Source organism: Ailuropoda melanoleuca, chromosome 1, assembly GCF_002007445.2.
Source record: "Ailuropoda melanoleuca isolate Jingjing chromosome 1, ASM200744v2, whole genome shotgun sequence".
Taxonomy (NCBI): domain Eukaryota; kingdom Metazoa; phylum Chordata; class Mammalia; order Carnivora; family Ursidae; genus Ailuropoda; species Ailuropoda melanoleuca.
Window position 1 is genome coordinate 196,910,459 of NC_048218.1, and position 26,383 is coordinate 196,936,841.

General features: G+C 40.0%; 1 protein-coding gene across 1 annotated transcript in view; it reads right to left on the minus strand.

Moving 5' to 3' along the window:
• Window positions 1-26,383, minus strand: part of DGKI (diacylglycerol kinase iota) — a 402,958-nt gene that overhangs the window by 182,732 nt on the left and 193,843 nt on the right. The window contains exons 7-10 of the mRNA XM_034647002.1: window positions 16,957-17,028; window positions 13,634-13,750; window positions 4,364-4,438; window positions 3,748-3,846 (exon numbers count right to left, since the gene is read on the minus strand). Coding sequence (XP_034502893.1) covers window positions 3,748-3,846; window positions 4,364-4,438; window positions 13,634-13,750; window positions 16,957-17,028 — 363 coding nt within the window. The remainder of the gene's footprint in view (window positions 1-3,747; window positions 3,847-4,363; window positions 4,439-13,633; window positions 13,751-16,956; window positions 17,029-26,383) is intronic.

Below are 26,383 nucleotides of genomic sequence, written 5' to 3' on the forward strand. Positions count from 1 at the left end.
TTACATCGGAATCTGGGGATGTACTGTATGGTGATTAACATAATATAATAAAAAAAAAAGAAAAAAAAATTAAAAAGCAGTAGGTACTTTTCTTGCCAGAAGATGGCGATACAGTCTAGTTATCTACTTAAGAGACGCCCAAGCAAGTTTAAATAAAAGGTAGAAGCCTAAGCTTCAAAGAGGGAGGGCTTTCTATCTACAAACAGGTAAGCAAAATAAATCAGTCATTAAAAGGCAAAAAAGAGGATTGAACAACAACAGCAGGGAAGTGTTTCTAGTCAGCTCTTGCTAATCAGAGTGTGGTCTTTGAGTGCCACAATACTCACCTGGGAGCTTTCTAGAAAAGCAGAATCTCAGGGCCACCGTCCAGGGGTTCGCTTTCCCTGTTTTCACTGCCATCCTTAGTCCTCTTTTGATCCTTTAGTCTCAACAAAGGTTGAGGGGGCAGGCAAAATTGTGGAGGAAACAAGATTCAAGGGATCCAAGGAGTGAGAAACTTTCACCGTTCATCCTCTGACCCCCCATCACACAGACTCTCCCCTCGTCTGCAATGTTAAGGGCATAGGACCTCTGCAGGGCAGGAAAAGGGGGCCCCTAACAGAAGAATTAGATCATTTAGGACCAGGACGCTTCCGGACTCACTATACCTGGGAATCAAACTGTGTCTTCCTAAGACTGAAGACGGAGATCTGTTTGAATGATTGCAATTGTACATAGGTATTTGGATGTCTTTAAAGCTTTCTCAACATTTCACACTGTGCTTAGAAGCAATGCTTTTTACATTTATTAGGCTTAGTAAATAATTCTATTTTATAAAGAAAGTATATAGAAATGTAAAGTTATACAATATTCATTTAGATTTGGTTAGCCATACTTTGGAGAATCCTAGATATTCTAGAAGTAATCTCATAAGCCAAAATGCATAAAATGAGAGCAAATCATTTAAGTCTTTTGTCTCTAATAACTGGGCATTTTTTATTTGAATACCTCACGCTCAATTCCAGTTCCTCAAACACATCTCAACTTTTTTTCCAAAATAATTCTTCCCTTTCCTGAATTCTCATCAGTAACAAAGCTACTGTCCAGATCATCTGCTGTAAAACCCTGATTGCTTATTATACAATTACTTGTTCACTTCTATAGCCCACGGGCTAGAAATCACAGGTTGAAAGGTGCAGCCCCAGGCGTTATGGAGCCTGTATTTTAGCAGAACACACGCAGAGCACTTACGGTGCAATTCACAAAATACAGGTTTGTGCCAAGGACTATGGGAGCACAGTGGATAGGTGATTCATTTTGAGAAATGGTTCTAAGCCATAAAGGATGAATGGGAGTTTGCCAATGAGAAAGAATGAAAAGGGCACTGCTCCCCCAGCTTTCTCTCTCTGTATAAGTGGTGTCCACCTTCAACTCAGCCATTTTCATGACACCACCTTATTACCACTCCCAAGTCACTGCTCTGAAATTCCAGAGCACTCCTTGTTTGACCCACTCAATTTAGAACTCACATATAGTTAAAAATAGAGCTACACTAGCAATTGCACTACTGGGTATTTACCCCAAAGATACAGAGGTAGTGAAAAGAAGGGCCATATGCACCCCAATGTTCATAGCAGCAATGTTCACAATGGCCAAACTATGGAAGGAGCCGAGAAGCCCTTCAACAGATGAGTGGATACAGATGTGGTCCATAAATACAACGGACTATTACTCAGCCTTCAGAAAGGATGATTACCCAACATTTGAATTAACATGGATAGAACTGGAGGAGATTATGCTAAGAGACATAAGCAGAGAAAGACAATTTTCATATTGTTTCACTTATTTGTGGAACATAAGGAATAAGGTGGAGGACATTAGCAGAAGGAAGGGAAAAATGAAGGGAGGGAAAACAGAGGGGGAGAAGAACCATGAGAGACTATGGACTCTGGGAAACAGACTGAGGGTTTTAGAGGGGATGGGGGTGGGGGGGATAGGTTAACCCGGTGATGGGTATTAAGGAGGGCCCGTATTGCATGGAGCACTGGGTGTTATAGGCAATTAATGAATCATGGAACATTACATTAAAAACTAATGATGTACTGTATGGTGACTAACATAACATTAAAAAAAAAAAGAACTCACATATAGTTAATGTTGCTTGAATTATTTTTCCCATTTGCCCCTTTGGTGTCATTAATAAGATGTCCTTAGAAAATTTATATAAGCTTTCTTGTTTTCTATTTAGTGAAATAGAAAATAACATCAGATCAACTCTGAAGTGGCTGGCATTACTAATTTATACAGAAATCCCAACAAAAATGGGCTCCATCTTTACTGGCCTATCTGCTCTTGAAACCTACAAGTTTCTAAATGCCCTAGGAAAAAGGCTCTTGATTTAATGAGTGCATCTTCTAGAATGACTCCTGTGATAAAATATATTGGGAATTAGCATGTGATACTCAAGTGGTCAAAATCATGGAGTTCATTACATCAGCTTTGCTCTGTTCCATGGTTCCCAAATACACCTCCAACCCTCATTAGGCTCTAGGGAGACCAGACCTAGGGTGTGACTATGGTTCAGGGCACACCAAGCCCCACTCCTGAAAATCTCCTCTGGTAACGGTCTTAGGATCGCCATCATTAAAATATGGAGATCCTCACTCACCAACTTAAAAAAGCAGGATGCTGAAAATAGATTTTCCCTCAAGACACATTTCTTTTCCCTGTTCTCTTCAATGTCAAAGATTTTTAACACAGCAAGTTATCGAGAATTTTAAAGTAAAGAAAGAAATGGAGAAAAAATATTTTCTTTAAATCACAAGCTCTCATAAGAAAAGCTTTATTGGTAATTGATCCATTCTGGAAAAATGCCCAGTATCCTTAGTAGTAAGAACATCAACCCTAATTATATGACTCCTCTCCTTACATGGAGTTAACTAGACAGTTTCAAATCTTTAATTGTTAAGTGTGAAACTTCAAGGAATCTCACCTCAAAATGTAAAATGTGCACTTAGTGGACAGAGAAAATATTTTCATTTATTCTCACATGAAGATAGAGAAAAATCAAAGCCAAAGAAGAGTACTGATAAGAAGCCTCAGAGTAGGAAGAGAAGTGTATGAGGAGACAAAGACCTAGATTCTAGAACAAATTCTATCCTTTAAAGAGCTGCGTCACTTCAGGTATGTCAGTACACTTTCGCATTCTTAGGCTATTACTTTCTGCTCAAATGAGGTAGTGATTATTAATTATGCTACAAGATTTGAGCACAGACCAAACAAACCTTTAGAAGGTGACATTTTTGATAGTGTTGGTGGCATTTGTTGTTAATGATCACTGAGAATGATGTCATTGTTCTCGCTTTCTTCTGAGGATAGGGATGAAAGTAGTCACGTCTAACTTACAAGAGGAAGCCATAAAGAGAAGTCCATAAAGTCTTCCTAACGGTAAGAGTTAAGAAACTCTGAAACATTAACCAAGATATTTTGGAATGACCTTTCTCGAAAATCTGTAAGGAAAATGTCAGCATTTTTGGAGTGCCACTGGTATAGTCTTACTTGGAAGCTGGGGCATAACTCATAGGACCTCTAGGTTCTGCCTAACCCTGCAGTGTGTAAGACTATGCCCTACATCAATAACACTGTCCCTGAGAAACTGGCTGTTTTCCAATGCTTGGGGTTCTAAGTGGTGCTATTTTAATTGGTGTTGGGAACTGTTTGCAAGAAAGCACTGAGGCTTCCAAGTTAAACTCATGAAAGATGACTCACCTGGTTGCCTCCACTCTTGGGGTTCACAAACACAAGCAAGGGTTTCATGAGAGGAGAAGAGATAGGTTTTATCACAAAAGGACGACCTTTGTTTTCCTGCTAAAGAAAGAAAGCAACACGATTGAGACATTCATCCATGACTTGGATGGGTAGCCCAAAAGCAATGGAAAGGAGAAACTACCAGTATCCCACCACTGTTAACCCTGATCCCCCCAAATAAAAAAGCTATATCTTTAAAAGATAGTCCATATAAAGCTTAGAAGAAAGGATCTCAAGATATAATTTGCCCTTGAGAATAAGCCATGTTTTTGATTTTATTCTGTATGCTCTGTACATTCTAGAAATGTGAGTTCTCAATCTTCATCATCTTTGGAATAATACGTCCATGGACGAGTGCAAACGCTCTGATCCTGAAGTAGCCGGAGGTTATACATATACACATTTTCCAGAAAGAGAAAGGAATTCCAGTGTGTGGTTTGAGTGTAGTGAAGGAGGGAAGGAGGGTCGAAAATTTGTCAGAGAAAGAATTTCGGGCCAGATCACATGTGGTGGGAAGACAGAGGTGGCTACGGTGAGGTGGATGTAGCTCCCTGGGACGGAGTCCTGAAACACTTACTTCAGTTCCTCTTTTACTGGCTTTTCTTTTAAAGCTTGTCCTCTTCTTCTTCCGATTTGAAGCCTTCAAGGAGTTCTGTAGGGAAAGAAGGAAACAGCTGAGCTCAGAGGCAGATGGCCCCCGAGCTCCCCATGCAGAGCCATGTAGGAGAGGAGGGCAGCGCATGCTGTTCCACTGCATGCTTCTCATGCTTCGACACTTCCAAGCCACTGGTATGGGTCAGCCACAGACAGAAACCAGTCGAGTGCTTCAGAGTGAGCGACCGACTCCCCACCACACGGAGAGGCAGGGAGTTAGAACCCTGGAGGCTCTCATGGACTCACATAACAACACAAGTTATACCTGCCAACCCTCCCAGTAAAAATGGAAGAATCCCAAATTCTCTGAGGGGCTCCAGTCTCCCGCCCAACCAGGTCCGTCTCCCGCCCAACCAAGTTCAAGTTCATCTCCTGCAATGGAGATCACCTATGTGGAAATGTAAAAAAGGAGGCCATTTTTCATGTTTTTCTTTTTTCTTTTCTTTTTTTCTGTTTACTTTTTTTGGTAATGACCTTTGTAGTAATAAAGTGACTCGAGCCCTGTGGAACATTACGATCCAACTCTCCTCTCAGCACTAATGGCTAGGTTTTAAAATGTAGAGGTAAGACTCACCTTAAGTCACTTATATTAGTAGAGTGGCAATCACTGCTCCCTCTTTCTCTAAAGACCTATTGGTTTAAAAAGTCTTCCCTCCCCCAGTAGCCTTGATTTGTTCTTCTCATAGACGTGCCTCCAACTTACAGAATACAGTGACCCTAAATTTACTTTCCCCATTTTTCTCTTTCTAGGAATTTTATGGACCACAACTTTGTGATTACTTCAACTAACCATTTACTCTTAATATATGATACAAAAGCTTTGAGAAGAACCTCTCTTAGGGGACAGTCACATCTCACTGGTTTAATTAGTGGAGAGTCAATAATTAGATTGCCGTCTTCACAAAGGCAAGATGTTACTATCACATCATAGATGTTTAACAAAGTGTTGAAAGCCTGAAACAAAGAATTCTTAACTTTAAAGTTTATAGAAGCATATACACATTCATAGCTTGAGCAGATAAAACTTTCAAACAGCTTCAAGAAACTTAGATATCTATTCTTTTAGGTTCCTGGGTATTTTTTTCTTACCACACTCAAACTTTAGTCTCGAGTATGTATATGAACACATTCAAATTCCAAGATTGAAACTACTTAACTTTTTATTTTATTTTCATTTGGACCATAAAAAAATATGTTGCTCTGTAGCCAGTGCTCATTAAGGATGAAGGAAACTTTCTTGAACCACCATTTGTCCCAAAGCTTTCTTCCCCCATCAGGTTAAAAGACTTCTCAGATTCTGAGTCTCACCAGGAGAGAGAGACCCAGAAGCTCATGGGTGCTCTAGACCCATTTAAATTGATCAATTACCATGTTCCACTTTGGGGAAACGTTTGCATTATTAAAGTATTTCCTACATGTTAATTACTTTGTTTAAATGGGAAGAAAAACTACCTGGAAAGTATAAACAATCAGCCAAATGTCCCAAGAAGAATGCTAGAAACTCTTAGGATGACAATTAATGATACTGAGTGGTTCTCAACCCATCACTGCACACAGGCCTCACCCAGAGTTCTTTTAAAAATGCAGATGTGTGGACCTCCAAGTACTCTTTATTTGGAGTGAGGCCCAGGTCAAGATACTTTTTAAAAGCTCCCCAGGCAATTCTAGTCTGCAGCCAGAGTTGAGAACCTCTGAAGTAAAAGGGAAAAGTGAGGAGACATATATATGGCACTAACGCATCATATCAATAGGATAAGGGTCATGAGCTGTGGAATCGGACACATTGGGTAGTAATTCTGGGTCTTCCGGTTACGAGATCTGTGACCTTGGCCAAGTCAGTCAAGCTTTTCAAATAACAGTTTCTTAGTTTTAAAACGAAAGTGGTAATACCTACCTCACAGGACAGTTGTGAAGTTAAAAGGAGAAAAGGTATGTGAAGCAGTTAGCCTGGTCTCGGCCCATGTTAAGCGCTTCCATAAATGTTAGTTGCCTCGTTCACAGCTGCATATCCCCAGCACCGAACACCAATGCCTGGCCCATAGTATGCACTCAAATCATTGTTGAAATGAATCAATATTATAATTCACAACACTTACTGAGTCCTTCCTGATTTTGGAAACAATCTTTCGGAAGTGAATGCTTGTCTCCTAATTCCTTTGTTGTTTTAGTTCATTTATTGCCAAGAGCAATGCAGGGAGCCAAGTGCTTTCAGAAACACACTCATATGATTTCTCTCATCTATGGAATATAAGAACTAGGATGATCGGTAGGGGAAGAAAGGGATAAAGAAAAGGGGGGTAATCAGAAGGGGGAATGAAACATGAGAGACTATGGACTATGAGAAACAAACTGAGGACTTCAGAGGGGAGGGGGGNATTAAAAATAAAAAAATAAATTAAAAAAAAAAAAAACCACACTATAGGCCTCGGTTCCTGGCAGGGCTCAATAACTAAGCTCTGAGAGAAGAGTCTCATGGATCAGGCTAAAATTGTTTCCTAAACTTGCCTGATCACCGAAATCATAGTTCTTCAGGTGATTCTGCTGATCAAGCATGTTTAGGAAACAGAGTTAGAAAAACACATCAAAAGAAGGGATGTCTGAAAACAGAGCAGGCAAGGAACTCAACTCTAATAAGGAACAGACATACAATATGGCCTTTTCCACACAGATGCAGCAATTACGAATGCCTCTGAGCCTCATGGAGCCAAAGGCACGTGAGGTCTTTCTCATCTCACAGAACAAGAAGGGGGCCCAGATGAAGCACAGTGGTTGACTTACAGTACCTGGATGCTTCTATGTGAGCTCAGAGTAAGCTTACAGCCCTATGGATAGTCAAATAGCAAAAAATAAGCAGTATGGGATTTCACAGCACACCTCAAAATTCCCGAGGCTTCCTTCTGTTCATGTGTAAATATGCATCTCGGTCTCAACACAGAACTTCTTTTAGAAGGTGTCATCATCCAATGAGGAACAGATGGATGTGGAAGCAGATTTGGGTTGTGTTTCAGCCATGACAAGACGAGTCAGCTAGTCTTGCTAGTCTAAGATATTGCTCACCCTGCCTGGGTCAGTCTTGTTGTGAGAGTTAAAATAACATGCTTTTCAAGAACATAAAAATTATTCCAAAAAGTTATTTTGTAGACTTGCTGGTGGGATTGTTCAAGAAACCATTAATGCTTGCGCTGTGTTCTACAACAGAACATCCCTGTTCTCAAGGGCAGCTAACTCAGTAATACAAAGGGTTCACTTGGCAAGCTGAACAGCACCCCAACAGTGAAATGCTGTACCCTCGTGTGGATTTTTGCATTTTTCAGACTCTAACAGCATTTTCCCCTGTACATTCTGTGCCCACTGTTGTGTTCAAGTCCTAAGAATAGATAAGGGCTTCTGTTTTTTTAGACCAGGTATTGGGGCAGTACTACTTTACTACAGAAATAATCCTACCACAAGTCTCTATCATAGTCAGGACCCCTTCCCAGGCTGTTTAAAAAAATGCCTATGGGTAAATCACTCAACTGGGAATAAAACTTAACTACTTCTTCATAGTCTTCAGGGCTTTCCCCACATTATGGGATCCCAAAGGACTGGCTATAATAACTCTAAAGAGAAGATATCTCACACTTCATCATCCCAAATGAAGTCTTCTCCCATCACATGCTGGACACACCTCTGATGGGTGGTAGGAGAGGCATGGACTTCATCTACTAGGAGTGTTCTCAAGCTGCCCTGCTCTGGCTGCACCGCTGGGACAAAAGTTGTTCTGAGGGGGCGCCTGGGTGGCTCAGTCGTTGAGCATCTGCCTTCGGCTCAGGGTGTGATCCCGGAGTCCTGGGATCGAGCCCCACATCAGGCTCCTCCGCTGGGAGCCTGCTTCTCCTTCTCCCACTCCCCCTACTTTTATTCCCTCCCTTGCTGGCTGTCTCTCTCTCTGTCAAATAAATAAATAAAATCTTTAAAAAAAAAAAAAAGTTGTTCTGAGGATGGGCAAGCAGAGAAATAAAATGAATTCCAAAAGGTAAGGACAGGTTCTATGCCATTTCTCAGGCATGTTTGGTTAAATCGCAACAAGTATCGCCTAACCTTCAAAACTGACCAAAAGAAATGGCTGGAGCAATTCTGAGAGAGATGGTTGATCCTGGCTATTACATGTCCTGGGTCTCTAGCATTTTCACATTATCCAATCATAAGGAATAAGGACTAACATGAAGAGAGCCATATGGGCTAGGAAGGAGGTGCTTACAGCACTTTTTATAAGTAGACCATTAGAAACAATACAAATCTTCACCAGCAGGGAGTTGGCTAAATAAACTGTAGTATATTTATAATATGGAATATATATAGCAGTTTAAAAAGGAGTTAAATCTAGATGTATTAATACAGATTTTCCCCAAGATTTTTTTTTTAAATTAGGAAAGCCAAGTTTTAAAATACTATGTGTAGGATGATGTCATTTATTAAAAACACACATTTAGACTTGACCCCACAAAAATTCACATATCGTGGGTCTTTCTCCATCAGCTCCAAGCACTCGCACTAGTATTTCAACATCTTTAACTTGTTTATCAAGTCAAAATATTATCCTCTAACATTTTCAGTCCAGAGGAGAAACACTGACATCTGTAACTTTAAATATAACTTTGCCTTTAAATATATGAACAGATTTGTGCTTGATTCTTAAAATTTGGTTCTCTTTTATTTCTGGACTGTCATCTAAATTCCAACATCTTTTATTTTATAGGTCCGTCCAAATAATTTGGTGATGAAACCCAGCAAATCAGCCAGACCAGCCCTTGTTCCCCTTACCGTCCAAGCTTCACACAGCTGGTCCCAGAGCGATGATCTACTCAGAGCCAGCCATCTTTTAACAGAGATGGAAAATATACAACTTAATTCTACCTCTTTACAACCTGCTTTGCCTGACCATTATACACTCAAGTAGGTTTCTTTCTCTCTAGAGTCATTTTTTAGACATAAGCTTCACAAATAAAGCAGACTTTATTTGGTGATCCACCCTAACAGTTGTTCTCAGAATGTTCTATAAACTTGTGTTGTCCTTCTTCGTCCTTTTTCCCAGTGAGGCCCCTTACATCCTTCAAGACCAAGCACAAACAGCATTTTCTGTTTAGCCTCCAGCAATCTCCACAACCAAAATCACACAGTTCTTCATATTTCTACCTCATTGCTATATCTTGGGTCACGCTTACCACTCAATGCCTTAGACGTGTTGGCCTCTCACAGACCATGGCTGGTTCAACCAGCCTGTGGGGCATCCTCCTCTCACCACCCTGTGTATATCTGTCCTAAAAGATGCATGCTGATGACCAAGGCAAACTTTCCAGATAGATGAAGACCACTCTTTTTATTAGGGATTTATATGTGGCTGAATTCCTTTTCCAGAATCTACAAACTCCCTGTCCAGAGATTTAGTTTGTTGTATCAATTTTCTCACCTAGGGAGGATACACTTTGTGGACATCAGATGAACATCTGTTTCATCTGTGGACCTCCCGCTCCATATAATGGCATCTGTGAATGGAGTTAAATGTCTACTTCACTCAGTTAAGAATATCTTCTTGTTTTTAAGCAGTGTCCTTGCATACAGAAATATACAGACCAAAATATAAATAAATTCTACAAGTAGGAAAAACATTTTGTCTGCTGCTCTCCATTTAATTTCCAAATTCTTTTTTAGCATTTCTCAATGTTTCCAGTGAATTCTTTTATCTCACTGCTTCCACACCATCAGTAACAGCTTGCCACCCACACTCTACAAACTATAGTTTTGATGGTCATCACTGATCTAGAGCCAAACACAAAGACTCTTCTCAATCCTCGTTATTTTTTAATGCCTACAGAATTTAACACTGACGACTGTCCTGTTTTTCTTTCCATTTTCATAATGAAACCCTGTGCTATGATAGGTCACCCCCTATTCTGCGGGATTCTCCTCCTCCTTTCACTCTGTGGTTGTGGATACTCACCTGGTCTTCTTCAGTTCTTCAGTTCAGTAAATGAATAGCTCTTAACTCTCTCCCATGGGATAAGGATCATGCTAGTGGACACACAATCCCACTACAGTGTAACATACAATAGTTTCAGTGGCATCTCAGGGTACACTCGAGAGCACACCAGACACCAGACTCTGGCCCCCTACTCTGCCTCTGTCCCCATGAGAATCCTTCTCTTCCCTTTGTCTCTCAGTGTAATACAGATGGCTCAGGGACCAATAACTTCTGTTATTGGTTTTTATCTGTTGATGTAGAACTTCATTTGATACCCTGTGCTCAATAAGGAAAGTAACAAGAGCTAACATTTATTAAGTCTTACAATGAGCTAGGTGCTGTTCTAGGTATTTTATTTTTATTTTTTAGCTCATTAGTCCTCATGAAAACCCTGTAGTTGGGTACAAGTATTATTTACACTTTGCAGATGAGAAGTCAAAGAGTTTAAATTCTTTGAGATTACACAAGTTATTAAACAGCAGAGCAAGTTTATGAATCTAGGCAGTCTGGATCATAAGCTAGAGCTCTTAACCACTACTGTATTGTCCCCCACACTCATCACACACTGGCTTTCAAATGGAATTTGGTTAATTCATTAAGTTCTTTTTGGGGCCCATAGGAGGAGGGACTACAAAACTTTTAAAGATATGTGACTCAGCAAGGCTTGATATAATAAGACAGTGAAACAGCATGGCATATCATTAAGAGCTTGGTTTCCAGAATCACAATTCCTGGGTTCAGATGTTACCTCAAACTATTAAATAACTACATGGCTCTGGATAATTTATTTAACTTTTAATTCCTCACTTTCCTCAGCTACAACATGGGAATAGGATCCCTGCCTCATAGAGTACTTGATGGTAAAATGAGATACCGAATGTGAAGTACTTAAAATATTTCCTAATACATACAAAAGCATTCAGTACATGTTAGTTTTTCTTATTATTACACTTTTCTGAATCACAGAAGGACAATAAAAAGGTGTGTGATGAAAACAATCTGGACTTTAGCAACCAGACTGTAAGCTGTAATACCATCCGCCATTAAAAGTATCCAAGATTCCTCGGAGAAATGGCTGCTTCCCGGTATGGGCAGGAAATGCATAAGACGATCCTGGAACAAGATATGATTCCTGAAACCAAGGAAGGCATCAAAACCCTCAAGACTCATGAAAAATGGAGACAAGAGCCATCTGGAAGGGGGTCTAACTGGTCAAATATAAAACAATATGAATATAAAAAAATGATGCCAATGGATTAAGACATTGTATACTTTATATATATCACATTTTATATATATATCACATGAGGTAAGTTGATAATTCATAATGATATTCTCCAAAAACCACCACCACCACCCTTAGCCAACTAATAACATTGCTAAGGTGCTAACTTATTATTCTGAAAATTTATAAATAAAGGTAAACACTCAAGCATCTGTTATGTATTAGCTTTACTTTTTAGTTCCCTTATTACCATCAGGAAAATAAATAAGAGTAAAAATTGGAAAAACCACCCCTTGGTAACCTCTAATATAATAGATTTAGGTAATAATCCTTAATGGATAAAATGGTGAAAGGCTGATGGACAGCTTTATGATAGTGGATTAGAATCATAGTTCCCGAACTCACTGATCAGTCTTAGAATTAAGAGTGAACAATCTGAAATCCTGTTCTTTTGAAAGCAACATCACAGAAATATACCACCACCCATGTAGTCTCACAGCCTCATGAATATAATTTTGGACACAGCACCCTTGCTCATACCGTTCTCCTGCCTGCTATTTCCTCTCTTCTCCATCGATCTAAATCCCACCTATCTTTAAAGAGGTAGAATAAGACTCAGCTCCTTCATGAGACTCTCCCCGATCTTTCCTTGAGAAAACCACGCATTTCTCCAAAGCAAGGATCATGCATTACATAAAAATGCCTACGAGCTTTCTTAATACCATCAAGGTTTTCAATGAAAACATGTTGATTTAACTGAATATTTAATATAAAACTCTTAGAGAGATTACTGAATTTTAGGGATTGGGGAACCAAAGAAGCAAAAAGTTAGAGATTTTAAATTAACAGTAAATTGGAAATAGTACTTGAATTTCAAACACAGTACTACACTTGCTATCACCTTGGGCCACTCATTTAACAGCTCTAAAATGTAAGATGAAAAAGCTAGGCTCCCCATTTTTTAACGTATAGATATTGCACTTGCCTCTGGAAGAGATTTCCCATGGGCTTTCGTGGACTCTAACTAGGAAAGATTTTTACTAAATGTTGCTCGCCCACAGAAGCTGAACTTTATGTAAAACACACAAAGCAAAACAGTGTCCTTGATCTGCCAGTTTTTGAAATAAAACTGAGTCAATGAGAATAAACTGCATGATGATTTTGAAGACCGTTAAACGTGGGACTGCCTTCTCTTTTACAGATATTACATTCAATAGGACATCCTAAGGTGCCTGCATCCCTAGGAGAGGTATCCTCTTTCCCCGTAGTCTGCCATCCCGTAACTTGGAGCTCGTGGTCTAAGATGTACTGTACGAAGGTAGAAGTTTCGCTATCAAAGATTACGACCTTGTTGAGAAACCGCTAAGGTTTCCCGGAATATTGCAGAGACGCTCTAGGACAGAATGTACAACAAGAATTGAATACAGAATGAGATTAGGTATTAAGAGGATAAATTCTACTTTGCCTTAAGAAAAGAGTGTTGCTCTCTGAGCAGGCCTTGTGTATTTAGGAAGGTCATGACCCACAGTCTGCCGTTCAGGTTGGAAGTGGTGGTAATCTCAACCAAACAATGAAGCCTGCACAGTTTGCCCTCACATTCACTCCCTGGGGATGCCCAGGCTGGAAGAGAAGAGAGTTGTGTAAGAATTAGCTGCACCCACCACTGGTATTTAATGAACTCAGGAGAACACCCAAAGAGAATATCATTAGCACATGAATGGGAAGGAACCATTCCTGCTGTGGAACTTGGATTTCTTCAGGAAGGGGAGGCTGGTTGCAGGAGCGAGCCCAACTGCAGTAAAGTGGTGGGCTAATGGAATGAACTAGGGAAGTTAAGCATGGGGCTGTGGGGAGGAGTGAGCAGAGATTTTCGGAACCTCCAAAAAAGAGTCAGGGCACGAAAAGCAAGAAGCAGCAGTTCCTTTTCCTCTGCACTGGGCCAGCAGCACCAGGGTCCCAGAAGTTACCTGAGGTTTCTTCACCTTAATGATCCAGGTGGGCGGGACAATAACAGCAGCGTGAGCCCCCAGGGAGCAGGGTTCCTCAATGTGATGCAGCATGAAGCAGGTCACCTTATTGTGAAACTGGGGAGAAAAATAGGCCAATAAACAATCCTGGGCGAAGGGCACTGCTAAAGCAAGAAGGAATACGAACACGCGTGCAGGCACTCACCCAGCCTCGCGGACCCTGAAGACACATGCTCCTTATCACCACCCAAACAGCCCCGGAACTGAGGGACCAGATCGGGAGCTCATTCCACTTTACAAACTGATAAAGAAATCAGTCTTGTAGGTCAAGGCCAGCTAAAACTTTATAAGCTTCTAATAGGATATTTATATACCGAGGTCTCAGAGGGTTCTATTAATTCTAGCCTGGGATATAATTTTGTTGCACTTAACTTGTGCCCGTCACAGACTTGTTGTGGGATAACGCGGGGGAGGCAACGAAGGCAAGCGGAAAGGTTCTCCCACCTGCCTCTCTTTTTTCTAATCATAGGTGCAAATCTCTCTTGGGTAGTCCTTCTAGTTTTGGAAACCCAGGAAAGAAGCAAGAGGTCTTTTCTAGAGAGTTCTTAATCCAAGAGAAAACAAAGAGATTGCCTCTTCTGGGTTTGTCTGGGGTTGCTAAAAAAATACAATGACCCTAACTACACTTGGTAAGTCTAAAAGGCTTCCTGTTTTTGAAAGGAAGAAAGTAAATATAGACTGATGATCATAACAATACTGCAGGGCTAGTGGTTTAACTCTGTACCAACGGACTGAGTGACCATCATCTTTTGTGTGTAAAGTGATAATGATGCGCAGTAACAATTTTTTGCCTAATAAACAAAATCCACATTATACAATAGTTGTGGGCCTTAAAGCTTTAATCAGTGATTTTTAAGAACTTTAACATCTGTTTCTACTGTATTATACTTAATGGAACCATATTTTGTCATCTTAACGTGAACAATTTTAAGAATGAAAGGGAACACTGCTAATAATTATGTTGGAACAACAAACATAAATTAGAACTGTCTCAGGAAACCTGGCAAATATGGCCACCCCAATTATGTCACAGAGGGAATTTGTTTTCATTTCTACCTATCCTTACATGATCCTGTAGCAAATTACTAATTAAGTATGAATGCAAAATAAGTTAGTAATTTCCCCTACAACCAGTTATTTGTGATCTGCAAACAGGGATATACTAGTAAATATTATCTGAATACTTTCTTCAAAAATTGATTTTCTTTTAGCAATTCAAATAAATCCCTAAATGTATGCCCACTGCTTTTCTAAAATGCTCAAGATTTCTGAGATGACCTATTTCAACTCTCAACTTATACCTGAGTAATAGCCAATGTAGACAGACAAAGAGCTTTGTCCAGAAGTGCCTAACTTTTACAAGGGGGAGTCAGAGACTAAACCCCCCCAAAACAGCTCTTGAACCCAGTTTTTTGGTTTTGTTTTTTTTCTTGCTGCAGAAAGGGCCTATAGACAGCACTTGTTGGACATCAGATCTCCTAGAAGGGATTACCTGTAGGGTTAAAATATATCACCAAGGTAATTTGTCTTAAAATGTTTTGCATCTTTACTTCTTGCAAAATCACCTACAATCAGATTCAACTGGACTATAAATTAACGACAAGAGAACATACATACCACGTAAAGTGGGACTGAGTTCCCAAATTAGTGGACCCTGGATAAACCATCTACCCATAGGCTGGTAGCTACAGGGGTGGAGTGGACACTGTCTATAGGAGCTCAAACTACCAGTGATGCTCTCCCACACATGGGGCCTCAACAGGTCAGGGAAACCGGCAGCACAGATATTGTCAGGGACACCTGGAACCTGAATGAGCTTCTTTCTCTCTAGGTGGGCACACTGTCTTGATAGTATAGTTTCATTCGAGGACTAGGATGACCTTACATTTGTCAGCATGTTCTTGAACAGAAGCACAAAGATTATTTGTGTAAAAATTAACTGAAAGGAGATGGAAATGCCTAGAAAATGTTGATGATAGGGATACAGTGAGCACTGAGATTTTCAGACCAATGCATCACTACCTAGCAACAGTAGGGTCTCCTGATACTTGGGGACCTAGGGAAGTTATGCTAGAGAGATTAGGTCAAACTTTATAAAATTCTCAAATTTCAAAAGTTTTTGACCCACAAAGATGTCAATTTTATGTGTTTCAACTAAATGCATCTGTTCTTGCCCTGTGGGCTTGTTTGGTTAGTTAAATGTGGTGTGTGTAGAGGGCTGAAGTCTTCATATAAACCCTTAACTTACCTGGAACACTGCAGCCCTTTCTTTTCAGGTTGTCTGTGCAATGAGTGGGCTCTATGTCCCAATTATACAGTTATTCAACAAAGTAGATGAAATGAGAGATTAGAGCAGGGGTCCACAAACTTTTTCTATAAAAGGCCCACATAGTAAGTAGATGAGCTTTAAGGGGGCTGTATTGTCCATGTTGCAACTACTCAACTCTGCTGTTGTGACATGAAAGAAGCCATAGACAATATATAAATGTATGGGCATGGCTGTGTTCCAATAAAATGTTATTTATAAGAATAGGCAGCAGTCAGACTTGGTCTATGGGCCATAGTCTGCCAACCCATGAGTTAAGATTGTCTGGTTAAAAAAGGAAGAGTTTCATAAGAAAACAAGAAAATGAACCATCTGGCTGAAACAGAGTTGTTAAAAATGGAAAAAGGATAGAGAAAAGAGGAAAACAGGGAAACTACCATTGGATCCTAATGAATATATATGCTCAAATGTAAAGAAGAGTTACATTTCAATGAGCATACACACAGCTGTAACAAAAACCAAGCCTAAAGAAGGGTATGAGACTACTCCTTAACCCAACACTACCCCAGAAGAAAGTCACCCACGTCAAAAACAGAAGAACCAACATGGCCAGATTCTGGTGTTAGAGGGGTTATCTAACGTTGCAACTTCCAACCATAGAGGAGTAATCAACAATCTGGTGTAGTGGAAGAAATACAGTCTAGGGGCGAGAAGTCCTTGCTTCTAGACCCAGGGTAAGAACCTGGGGAGGTTCTCCCAGTCTCTGATCCTGGGCTTCAGTGTATATAAATGAAAGGCTTAATTGATCTCTATCATTTCTCCCAGGTCATATAAGCTATAGTTCTATAGTTTTAATCTTTCTTCCTTCAAGGATCCTATGTGAGAGAGATAATAAATTAGAATAACCTTCCACTTACAGACAGCAACTCAAGTAACGACGTAAGTCTACTGAGATAAAACATAAGCCCATTTTGTTTCATTTTGTCCCCAAACTTACCGCCTGCTTGCACCAGGAACAGCTGATAGCCACAATCTCTTTACTGTGGAAGGAGAATTTTTGCTGGAAGCCCTGGGATTTTAGGACAAGAGATAGAGAATTTAAAACCACTTCAATCACAGCACGCGTTTGCCCTCCTGAAGTCCAATGAAGGAAGGCCAAAAGTGGCCCTATCACTCAAGGTGTCTCAAGGGACTGCAAAGGCTACATTCAGCACTTATGTCCTCCACCCTCTGCCATCCAAGAACTTCGCCCTCCTGAATCAGCTAGAGTGTGAGAGGAGGCCCCAGTATTTGCTGTGCCACTGACTACTCAAAGTCAGCCACAAAAAGAGTTGTTTCTTTTCCCCAAATAAATGTGGTTCAGGCAGGTTTTTATTATAAGCAAAAGAAAAGCCACCATTGGGTCATGTGGCTCTTTGTAACGATGGGCATCCATCTCAGAGGGGCTGCCCAACCTCAACATCTGAGAGCCGACAAAGAGAGAAATTAAGTATCAGAGTTAGGACCTGGAAGTCAAGGTCTGGGAAGCGTCCAAGGGTGTCGTCGGAAATTCAAACAATTTCACCATCCCCTTGGGACTCAAAACAAGCAGCTTTCAATTTTTATTCTTCACTAGCAAGTAGCAATGAGATTAATGGAATAGCAAACACAATCCTCTTAAATGAACAAACAGAATTACTTTTCCATCAAGAACGAAAGAGATGCTTTTTGGCGGCTGCTTGTCCCTTAAATAATTACCAGAGAGAAGCAGGCAGTAATGCTCAAAGAATTTTGTTTAGCCTTCCCAAAGCTCATCCATTTCTATCTGTCTGTGACATTTAAACCCAAATAAACTAATGCAAGGCAATGACAAAAAAAGATTGAAAAGGGGATTTTGTAAAGTGATCAAAAGAAAACAGAAAGATGCAATGGGCAGGGAAGCTATTAAGGTGCTGGCTGAAAGTCTTGCTTTAATGTGTACAGATCATTTTAAGAAAAAAAAAATCAATTTACACATTATTCTAAGAATTCCTGATGGCACTTTGTTGTAGTCCCCAGAATTCCTACCAATCTGCAGCATTGTACCATGGAGTACTTTCTCCAATTTGAGCCTCTCCCTTCTCTTGGGTTCCTAAAACACATTCATGTTCTCCATCCGCTTCTCTCGTCTTCTGCTTGTGACAGAAGACCAAGACTGCTTTCAGCCCTCTGGGCTCTGTGATTCCTCCTCGAATCCTTCTCTTTTGTCCCAAACTCAAATCTCACTTCCAGAAACATGACTTAACATCAAACTCTCCTGGATTTTGAAACATTTCTCCATCAATACCCCTTTCTCAGCAACTGAAGTGCTAACAATCATTCCAAGTGGAGAGCAGTTAACGCAGTAGCAGACCGCTCTCCTTACAAGGCCTGCTTACAAGGTTGGCCCTCGGCTGGCATCTAGAAACTTGCATTTCAAGAGGGTTCCCCAATTCCCTCAAACAGTTAAGAGCAGCTCATTGCACCTAAAATGTGGGTAAAAACAATGTGGTTTATGCTGAACACCTGCTTTCCTTTTGCAAGTCTGGGATTTGGGTGTGTGCCGTGCAGAAGGTGCTTACGTAACCAGCCCCCAGTAAAAACTGGGCACTGAGCCTCTAATGAGACTGGTAGACTATAGTTCACACGTGCTGTCACAACTCGTATCAGAGGAATTAAGCACATCTTCTGTGGCTGTGTTAGAAGAGGACTTTCTGAAGGTTGCACCTGGTTTCCTCCAGACTTTGCCCTATGTGCCTGTCTCTTTGCTGATTTTGCTTTGTAGCCTTTCATCATAATAAATCACAGCTGTAATACTTACTGAGCCCTAGGAGTAATCCTAGCAAATCTTCAAAATAGGTGGTCTTGGAGACCCTAATACGCTCACCTCTCCCCAGACAACGGCTCCTTCTGTCAACGATACTATCATTTTCCACAGAAAGGACGTAGTTTGTAAAACGCACATGGGCTGAATTACTAGGATAGGTGTGGTGTTTGCTGCTGTGTGGCCAGCAACAACCCACATATCCCCAGCCCTGAGAGTGAGAACTGCCTGAGAGAAACGGCTCACAGAGAGGACACAAAGTCAGGGGGCGAAGGGTTAGGTAGGCAGGTCCTTTCAATTCAATGTGATATAATTCGATTCAATATAAGTCAATGTGGTATAAGATGGCACTAAGTACAAAGGAATGAATTCACATGGGAGGTGTTTGCCAAGTTCGCCATCATCTCTCGGGCCACTCTTGATGGACTGGGTGAAAGAGAGATGAATAAAACTTCTCCTTAGAGCCATAGCAACAATTTGTGACTGTGTGAGGAAGAAAGCTGTAGCCAAGAGCAAGGATTCTGAAGCGGGTGCAGTGTCTGCACAGGGACCCCCTGAGGCCAGCGCTGGTGGCACGACCAGGTCCAGCCTGCTCCTCCCAGCCAGCAGCCATCAGGCTCCACTGATGGGTCTCTTCACATCGGGACATCTGCTCCATTTGCCGACTTTTTCTCCCTGGATAGTCTGTTTCCCTCGTGTTCTTCATTCCATCCTGGGCACAGCTACCAGGGAAAATGCTACTTCTTACATATCAGTGTCTATCTCAAAATACCCAAATAACTACTTTCCTCAAGATTACATAATCAACTATTCATACTGGCATTTGGAGCCATCAGTTTTTGCACATCAATCTCTCACCCCTCACTATTATAAATGCTTATGTTTAGTGGGATGGATTTAATTATATTTCCAACATGCTTTATCTATTTCCATGTTTTTGCCCATTTTTTTTCTGTTATCCCGAAAGGATCATCTAGAACGCCTACCACTATTTCACATACAGCATCTGACTTTTACTTTCACTATGAAAATCCAAGTCTTCTATGATCACCTCAATTCACCGTGATGCTCCTGCTAGATTACAAGCTTTCTTACCTGATCTTCACCTTAGCATTAATGAACAGCTGCCCTAAGTTACGGGTTATTTTTTGTGCACACGAATTCTCTCTCCAACGGAATTACGAGCTCTTGGAAAGAAGTCCTTGTAATATTTCTTTTTTTTTTTTTTTAAAGTAGGCTCCATGCCTAGTGTGGAGCCCAACACATAGCTTGAACTCACGACCCTGAGATCAAGACCTGAGCTGATATCAAGAGTCGGATGCTTAACCAACTGAGCCACCCAGGCACCCTTTAGTATTTCTTAATGGATCTCTACAATTCAAAATAGTTTTTTGAAAATCACAGTCATAGTATATTTTCTAATTGAACAAGAAAGTCACTGCTACCACATCGTGATCCAGTTATAAATTTTATGCTCTCCAGACCTTAAAACACACCACCTGAAAATATGTCCCTTACTGCACCTTCCTCTAACCGCTATAGACAGGGCAAGCATAGTAGAATTCTAATTTGCATTTTTTAAGTCTGTGACCTTGACATGCTGCATGGCTGATGATCAGTATGGTAGAATTGGCGACGTCACAGCAGTAGCCACAACTAGAAGTCTGAATGCTGCTGGGTCAGACGTACTGGTCACCAGAGTCTTAAATGCGATCACACAGCCACTATTCTATCAATTCATACAGCAGGGGATTGAAGATCAAATAGAAGCTGATGGAGAGATGACACAGCTGGGAATAGTTCTTGTATCTTCTAATTATTGGCCTGGTGAACGGAGGCAAATCATTTAACCCTTTCAATTTCTCCCTTCACCTGAAAGTGAGAATAAAAATACAAACTTCTCCTATGCCATAAAATAGTTTCAAGTATAAAATGAAGCAATATACTGGAGAGATCTTTATAACTCCGTAACTATAAATGAAGGAATACTTTCATTGCTAGGATCTATCAACAGGAGCCTGTCCCACCACCTTGCCAATGAAGTCTAGGACTAGCGATACTCTATTTGACGGTGCAGAGTGTGTGTAATGAGCCTCTACTGAATACTCGCCTTCTGGCTTCAGGGAGAAACAGACACAGTCCACTGTCATCCCGACGGCCAGACTGATAGCAGAAACAAACAAGAAGGCCATCCACAACTAGGGCTCTGGGCACTGTGCTCACACAGAATTGTGGTGTCCCCTGGAAACGAGGTCTGTGCTTTGTTTTGGATGCTAGGCTGGCAGAGTCACAGCAGCCATGGCTTCAGGGTTATTGTCTAACATAGAGACATAAATAGAACCACATCAAAGCCTTCATGAACCCAGTTCCCACAGACCACCTGCAATGGGGAGATTTTGGCCGGGATCTCAGTACAGCAAAAAGAGCCAGATTCCTAATTACTCTTTTTTAAATGTTGGCCCAAATCTAATATTATGTTACTGACAGATGCCCTTACTGAATTTCAGCTGACTATGATTTTTAAGGACAATTTTGTTCATCACTATCAAAGAGTAAAACAGGAATGTGAGGTCAGATGCTTTGGATCTGACTTCAGAATTATAAATGCCATGAACCCTGAGAGATAAGGTCATTTTTTTTTTTGGTTGAGTTTTTTAATGAAATTGAGTCCTTGGAATAAAATTTAAACAACATTTATTCTGAGTAGCTAAAGCTTTGCTGTATCTTTTTCTTCTGCAATCTAGGGCATACGCCAAATGGCCCTCAGTTCTATAGCCTTGGCTTAAACCAGAAAAAAAAGGGGGGGGCTTTACTTGAAACAAACAAATGATTTTACTGTTTAGGTATTTAACTGAGGTTTGGATAAGGGAATCTCCTGACCACCGCCTGATTCTCTGTTTGACTTCATTTTATCCAACAGAATTGTTGATACTGCTTTTGCCTCCAAAACTTTAAACAACAAAAACAAAATAAACCTCCGCATATCCACTCCCATGTCCAAGATTCACAAAGTATTGCAAAAGGCAAACCCAAGGGAATTATAAGACTAAGTCAATATTTATCTCCAGACAGAGAACTTGAAGCATTTTTTCTCAAGTGCTTTCTATAATTTTTGAAAAAAATATATACTTTTACACATTTTATATTTAATATCTATAATGTTCATCAGATGCAAGTTCATTATTTCTAGAAAAATAAAAATGAAATTTTAAAACTGTTATACCACTCTTGTAAGCTTATCCAATGGAACATAAATACCACAGCGATTTAATACAATGAAAAAGGAATGTTTCCAATCAGAGCAGAACCTCACTAAAGATCTCAAACTGGTTGTGTTGTCTCAGTGCAAAGGCTTTTAACCAGCTCATGCTCACAAACAACCGTGACATTTGAGCACCACCAGCTGAAGCTGATGAATAACTAAGACCTTTGAGTGACCCCAGAGTAGACCCACACCAACCTAATTGAAAACATCTTTTTAGCCAATAAAAAATGGTGTTTGTTTGACGTTTGAGTGACCCAGGCACAAACCCACACCAATCTAATCTAACCAATCCAAAACCTTTTCCCGACTAATAAAAAATGACACTTGTTTTAGCAACTACCTATAGACTCATGGACTAATTCTGCCCTATCCAGAGTACAACCTTTACTCTTTAATTAACAAAACCACCATAAACCACCACCAACATGCGAGCTGTTGACTTTTTCCCCTCAACAAACTATTCAGTCCAGTCTTCCAGTCTTGCCTGATAATGTGAATCAGTAGATATTAAGCTATTTTTATAATATGCCTTTTTCCTTGGTCTTCTCACAGTGAAAATTTAGTAGCATTGATACATGCACGCTTATGGCCACTGCAGCTTTATGATAGTGAAGATACGGAAGCAACCTAAGTGTCCACTGATGGATGAAGATGTACACAACACACACACACACACCCCTACTCAGTCAGAAAAAGGAACTCAACTGTAAAAAAAGAATATGGAATATTACTCAGCCATAAAAAAAAGTTGCCACTGAGATAACATGGATGGACCTAGAGGGTATTATGCTAAGTGAAATAAGTCAGGGAATGCCAAATACCCATATCATTTCACCTTCTGGGGAATCTAAAAAACAAAACAAATGAACAAACAAAAAACAGGAACAGACCCATAAATACAGAGAACAGGTGGTTGCCAAAGGACAGGGGTGTGGGTGGATGGGCAAAATAGGTAAAGGGGAGTGGGAGGCACAGGCTTCCAATTAGGGAATAAGTCACAGGAATAGAAGGTATAGCATAGGGAATATAGTCAATGATTTGTCATAGTGTTGTATGGTAACAGATGAAAGCTATACTTGTGGTCATAGCAGAGCATATAGACTTGTCAAACCACTATGTTGTATGCCTGAAATAAATATAACATTTTGTCAACTGTACTTCAATAAGAAAACAAAAAAATACAGAAAAAAATGGCAACATTAATATTCTATTTTATGCAAAATTAGAGTTTATTTACTCATGGAAAATCTACTTTACTTGAACTTCATAAATTTCCTATACAGATTTTACTAGTCTTAAGCTAAAATTTGTATGAATGCTCACGATATTTAAAATCTAAGTCTATGTGGTCACCTAAAATGAATTATAATAAATGTCTTTATAAATGGAATTGTAGAAAGCAATGTTTTTATAACTTTTGACAGTGTTGCAAATTATGACTCTACAGTGACTTTATTAGAATTATCTTAGAAAAATCTTAAATTCTTGTCTCTTGGGTTTAATTATAATACACTTTACAGCATTAATTAAAGGCTCTGAAAATTTATCAATGCCTTTATTGTCCATAATATGCTCTTGCTCCAGGATAACTGCTGACTTACACACACAGATTGACACTTTATTATTTTTCAATAAAACATTCTGCATCCTTCCATTCTAATGTTGCCAGTAATTACGATGCATTAATCAGACCTAGTCAGTCTTACTATCCTCATTGCTTTTGCTTTTTCCATTAATTTATCTGAAGGCCCCACTATAAACTACAGATCATAAATTGAGAGAGCAAAATTTGGGGCACAGTCATCTTAGTAAAGTTAACACTGCTACTATGAACTTGTCAGACTGTATGGAGAGTCTAAGACGTGATTTCCAGAACTTAGTCATTTCAGAGACAGATGACTTCATGGAAGCAGACAGCTTGCAACCCAGGACCTTGCAATTAAGGAATAATTAGGATTAAACTTATAACAATGGCTACTGATTTACATTTTAATGTACATGTTAACTATTTTTGACTGTGATATTTATACTTCATATTTTTATGACTATCCAGATTCTAGGACTAAAATGTTTTATACAGATACCTAGTGTTATACTCAATACGGCCCAAACTGCATATAAAACATTAACTATTGGGTTTGTGTCTTTGTCCTAGAATACCAGGGAAGTTCCTTCTATGAAAGTATTTTCTTAATGATACAACCAGCTACAATTATGATAATGATCATCCATGAAAATTAACTTCATCTGATTGTCCCATGATTGATACTTACCGATAAAATTATAACACTGATATTCACCAAGAAGGTCATTCTGTTTAAAAGCAACTTTTCCCAAAGACAGGATTGATGTTCCTACAGTTACCAAACACAAACCACTACAGCTTTTCAGAGAAGCCATTTAATCCATAATCTTGCTGACAGTATGACATTCCAGGAGATAATTGGCCGGTACTTTTACCCTTAACTAATTGAGGAAAATGCTCTTTTGCTGGCAGAACTAACTACATTTTCTTTTTGTGCAAAGTTAGGCTATTTTGCTCTAACAGTCCCCAGACAGCTGAGAAGGAGACTTACAAAATTTGCCAAAATTGCTCAGATTGCGCCCCTCCTGGTTTCATGATTTATGTCAAAGTAATATCACCATATAATGCATGACTTTAGAGAAAGTCTTCTGCTGTCTAGAAATAGTTTTGACTTCATTTTAAGGGTGTAATAGTCAGCTGATGGATTTTTCAGCTCTACCTAATAGAGCCACTATTTCTATGAGATTCTGATTGTCTCTTCCTCTATCACAGCAATTCTGGCATTTCTACTCGACTGAATGAGGACTGTTTTTTTTGTTGTTGTTGTTGTTGTTCAAATTTTCAAACACCATCTAATGTTACATTACTCTTCCTGGTAGTATTTCAAATGGCCTAACAACCTTTCATATCAATGTGCGCAGCCAGGGTGGTATATAGGCACTAAGAAAGAACAGACTGCATCCCAAAAGATCCGGCTGCAGGACGTAACCCGTATGCACCAGCTCAGATGGGAAAGGATATATGGGACTGCATCCTGAAGGTTCAGAATAAAAGGGGGCTTCAAGTTGGGTAAAGGAGTCTCTCAGTGTGGGGGCACTCCTCTATAATAGTACATTTAGCACATAATCAGGAACCCCAGAAGATGATGCTACCACTCCATGCACTCTGAAAACTTGAATAAAGAAGGTTAATGTTAAGCAGAGTAGAAATTGTAGAATTGCTGTGATAGAAGAAGTGATCAAAATCTCTCAGAAATAGGCATGATAGAGTTGCTGTATTAGGTACAGCTGGAAAATCCGTTAGTTGACTCTGTTCTGCAAGAGGATGCAAAGAATATTCCCCTTATAAAAGCAGTGAAAACCTGGTAAGAAGGACACCATCATTGTTGAGAAGCCCTGCTCTGTAGGTTAGGTCTGATGGCAGGAAATGCCTTATAGAATGAGCATTCTGACAGCAACTGGGATTACAGAATCCCAAAATAATAGGGACCATACAGCAGCACTTAACCATTGAAGCAAGGTGGGTACAATTACTGCAAGACTGAAGTTTCAGCCGAGGGGCGTGACCCACAGAGACCTATCAAATGGGTAATACAGCATGACCTCCCTAGAGTCAAGATGCATTATCAGATTAAATGGGTATTGCTCAATCCATACAATGACAAGAAATCAAGAATGGAGGATCAAGAGATATGAGGACAAATGCTCCCACAGAGTCATAATCTTTTGCCTCATTTCTAGACTTATGCCAGTTTCCAAAGATAAAACTCACTGATTAGAGAGAGCAAGTCCACAGGAGAAAAATCCTGCAACATCTTAGCAAAGGTCTATAGCAACATTTTCCCAGCCTCTAACTAAAAGGATCTACAGACATTTACTTGCGTAGCTGTACACTAGGGAGGCAGAAATGTCCAAATATTCTAAAGACTACTGGACAGGAGTCCAAGTTGATATGCATACTCTAGGACCTGGGTATGAAGCAATATTTTGGTGACCTGTTAGAGTAGGGATGTTAAAAAATAAATTAAAAAAATAAAGTCCTGGGCCAGGACTGGGTCACAGAGAGTCTACTGGCTCCACAAATCCACCAGGATTAATTTCCCTGATTCCTAATTGTGTAATTGGAGTGAATGTATCTGGTATATTCGGCAGAACTCCAATTATTGGTTTCTTGGCCTGTTGTACATGAACTGGCATAGGAAGGAAGCCCAAGTGAAACCATAACCCACCCTCCCAGTCATATCTAAATCAAAACCAATGTCACGTTCTCAGAAGTAATGGGTACTAGATGATATTAAATGATTAACTTTTAAG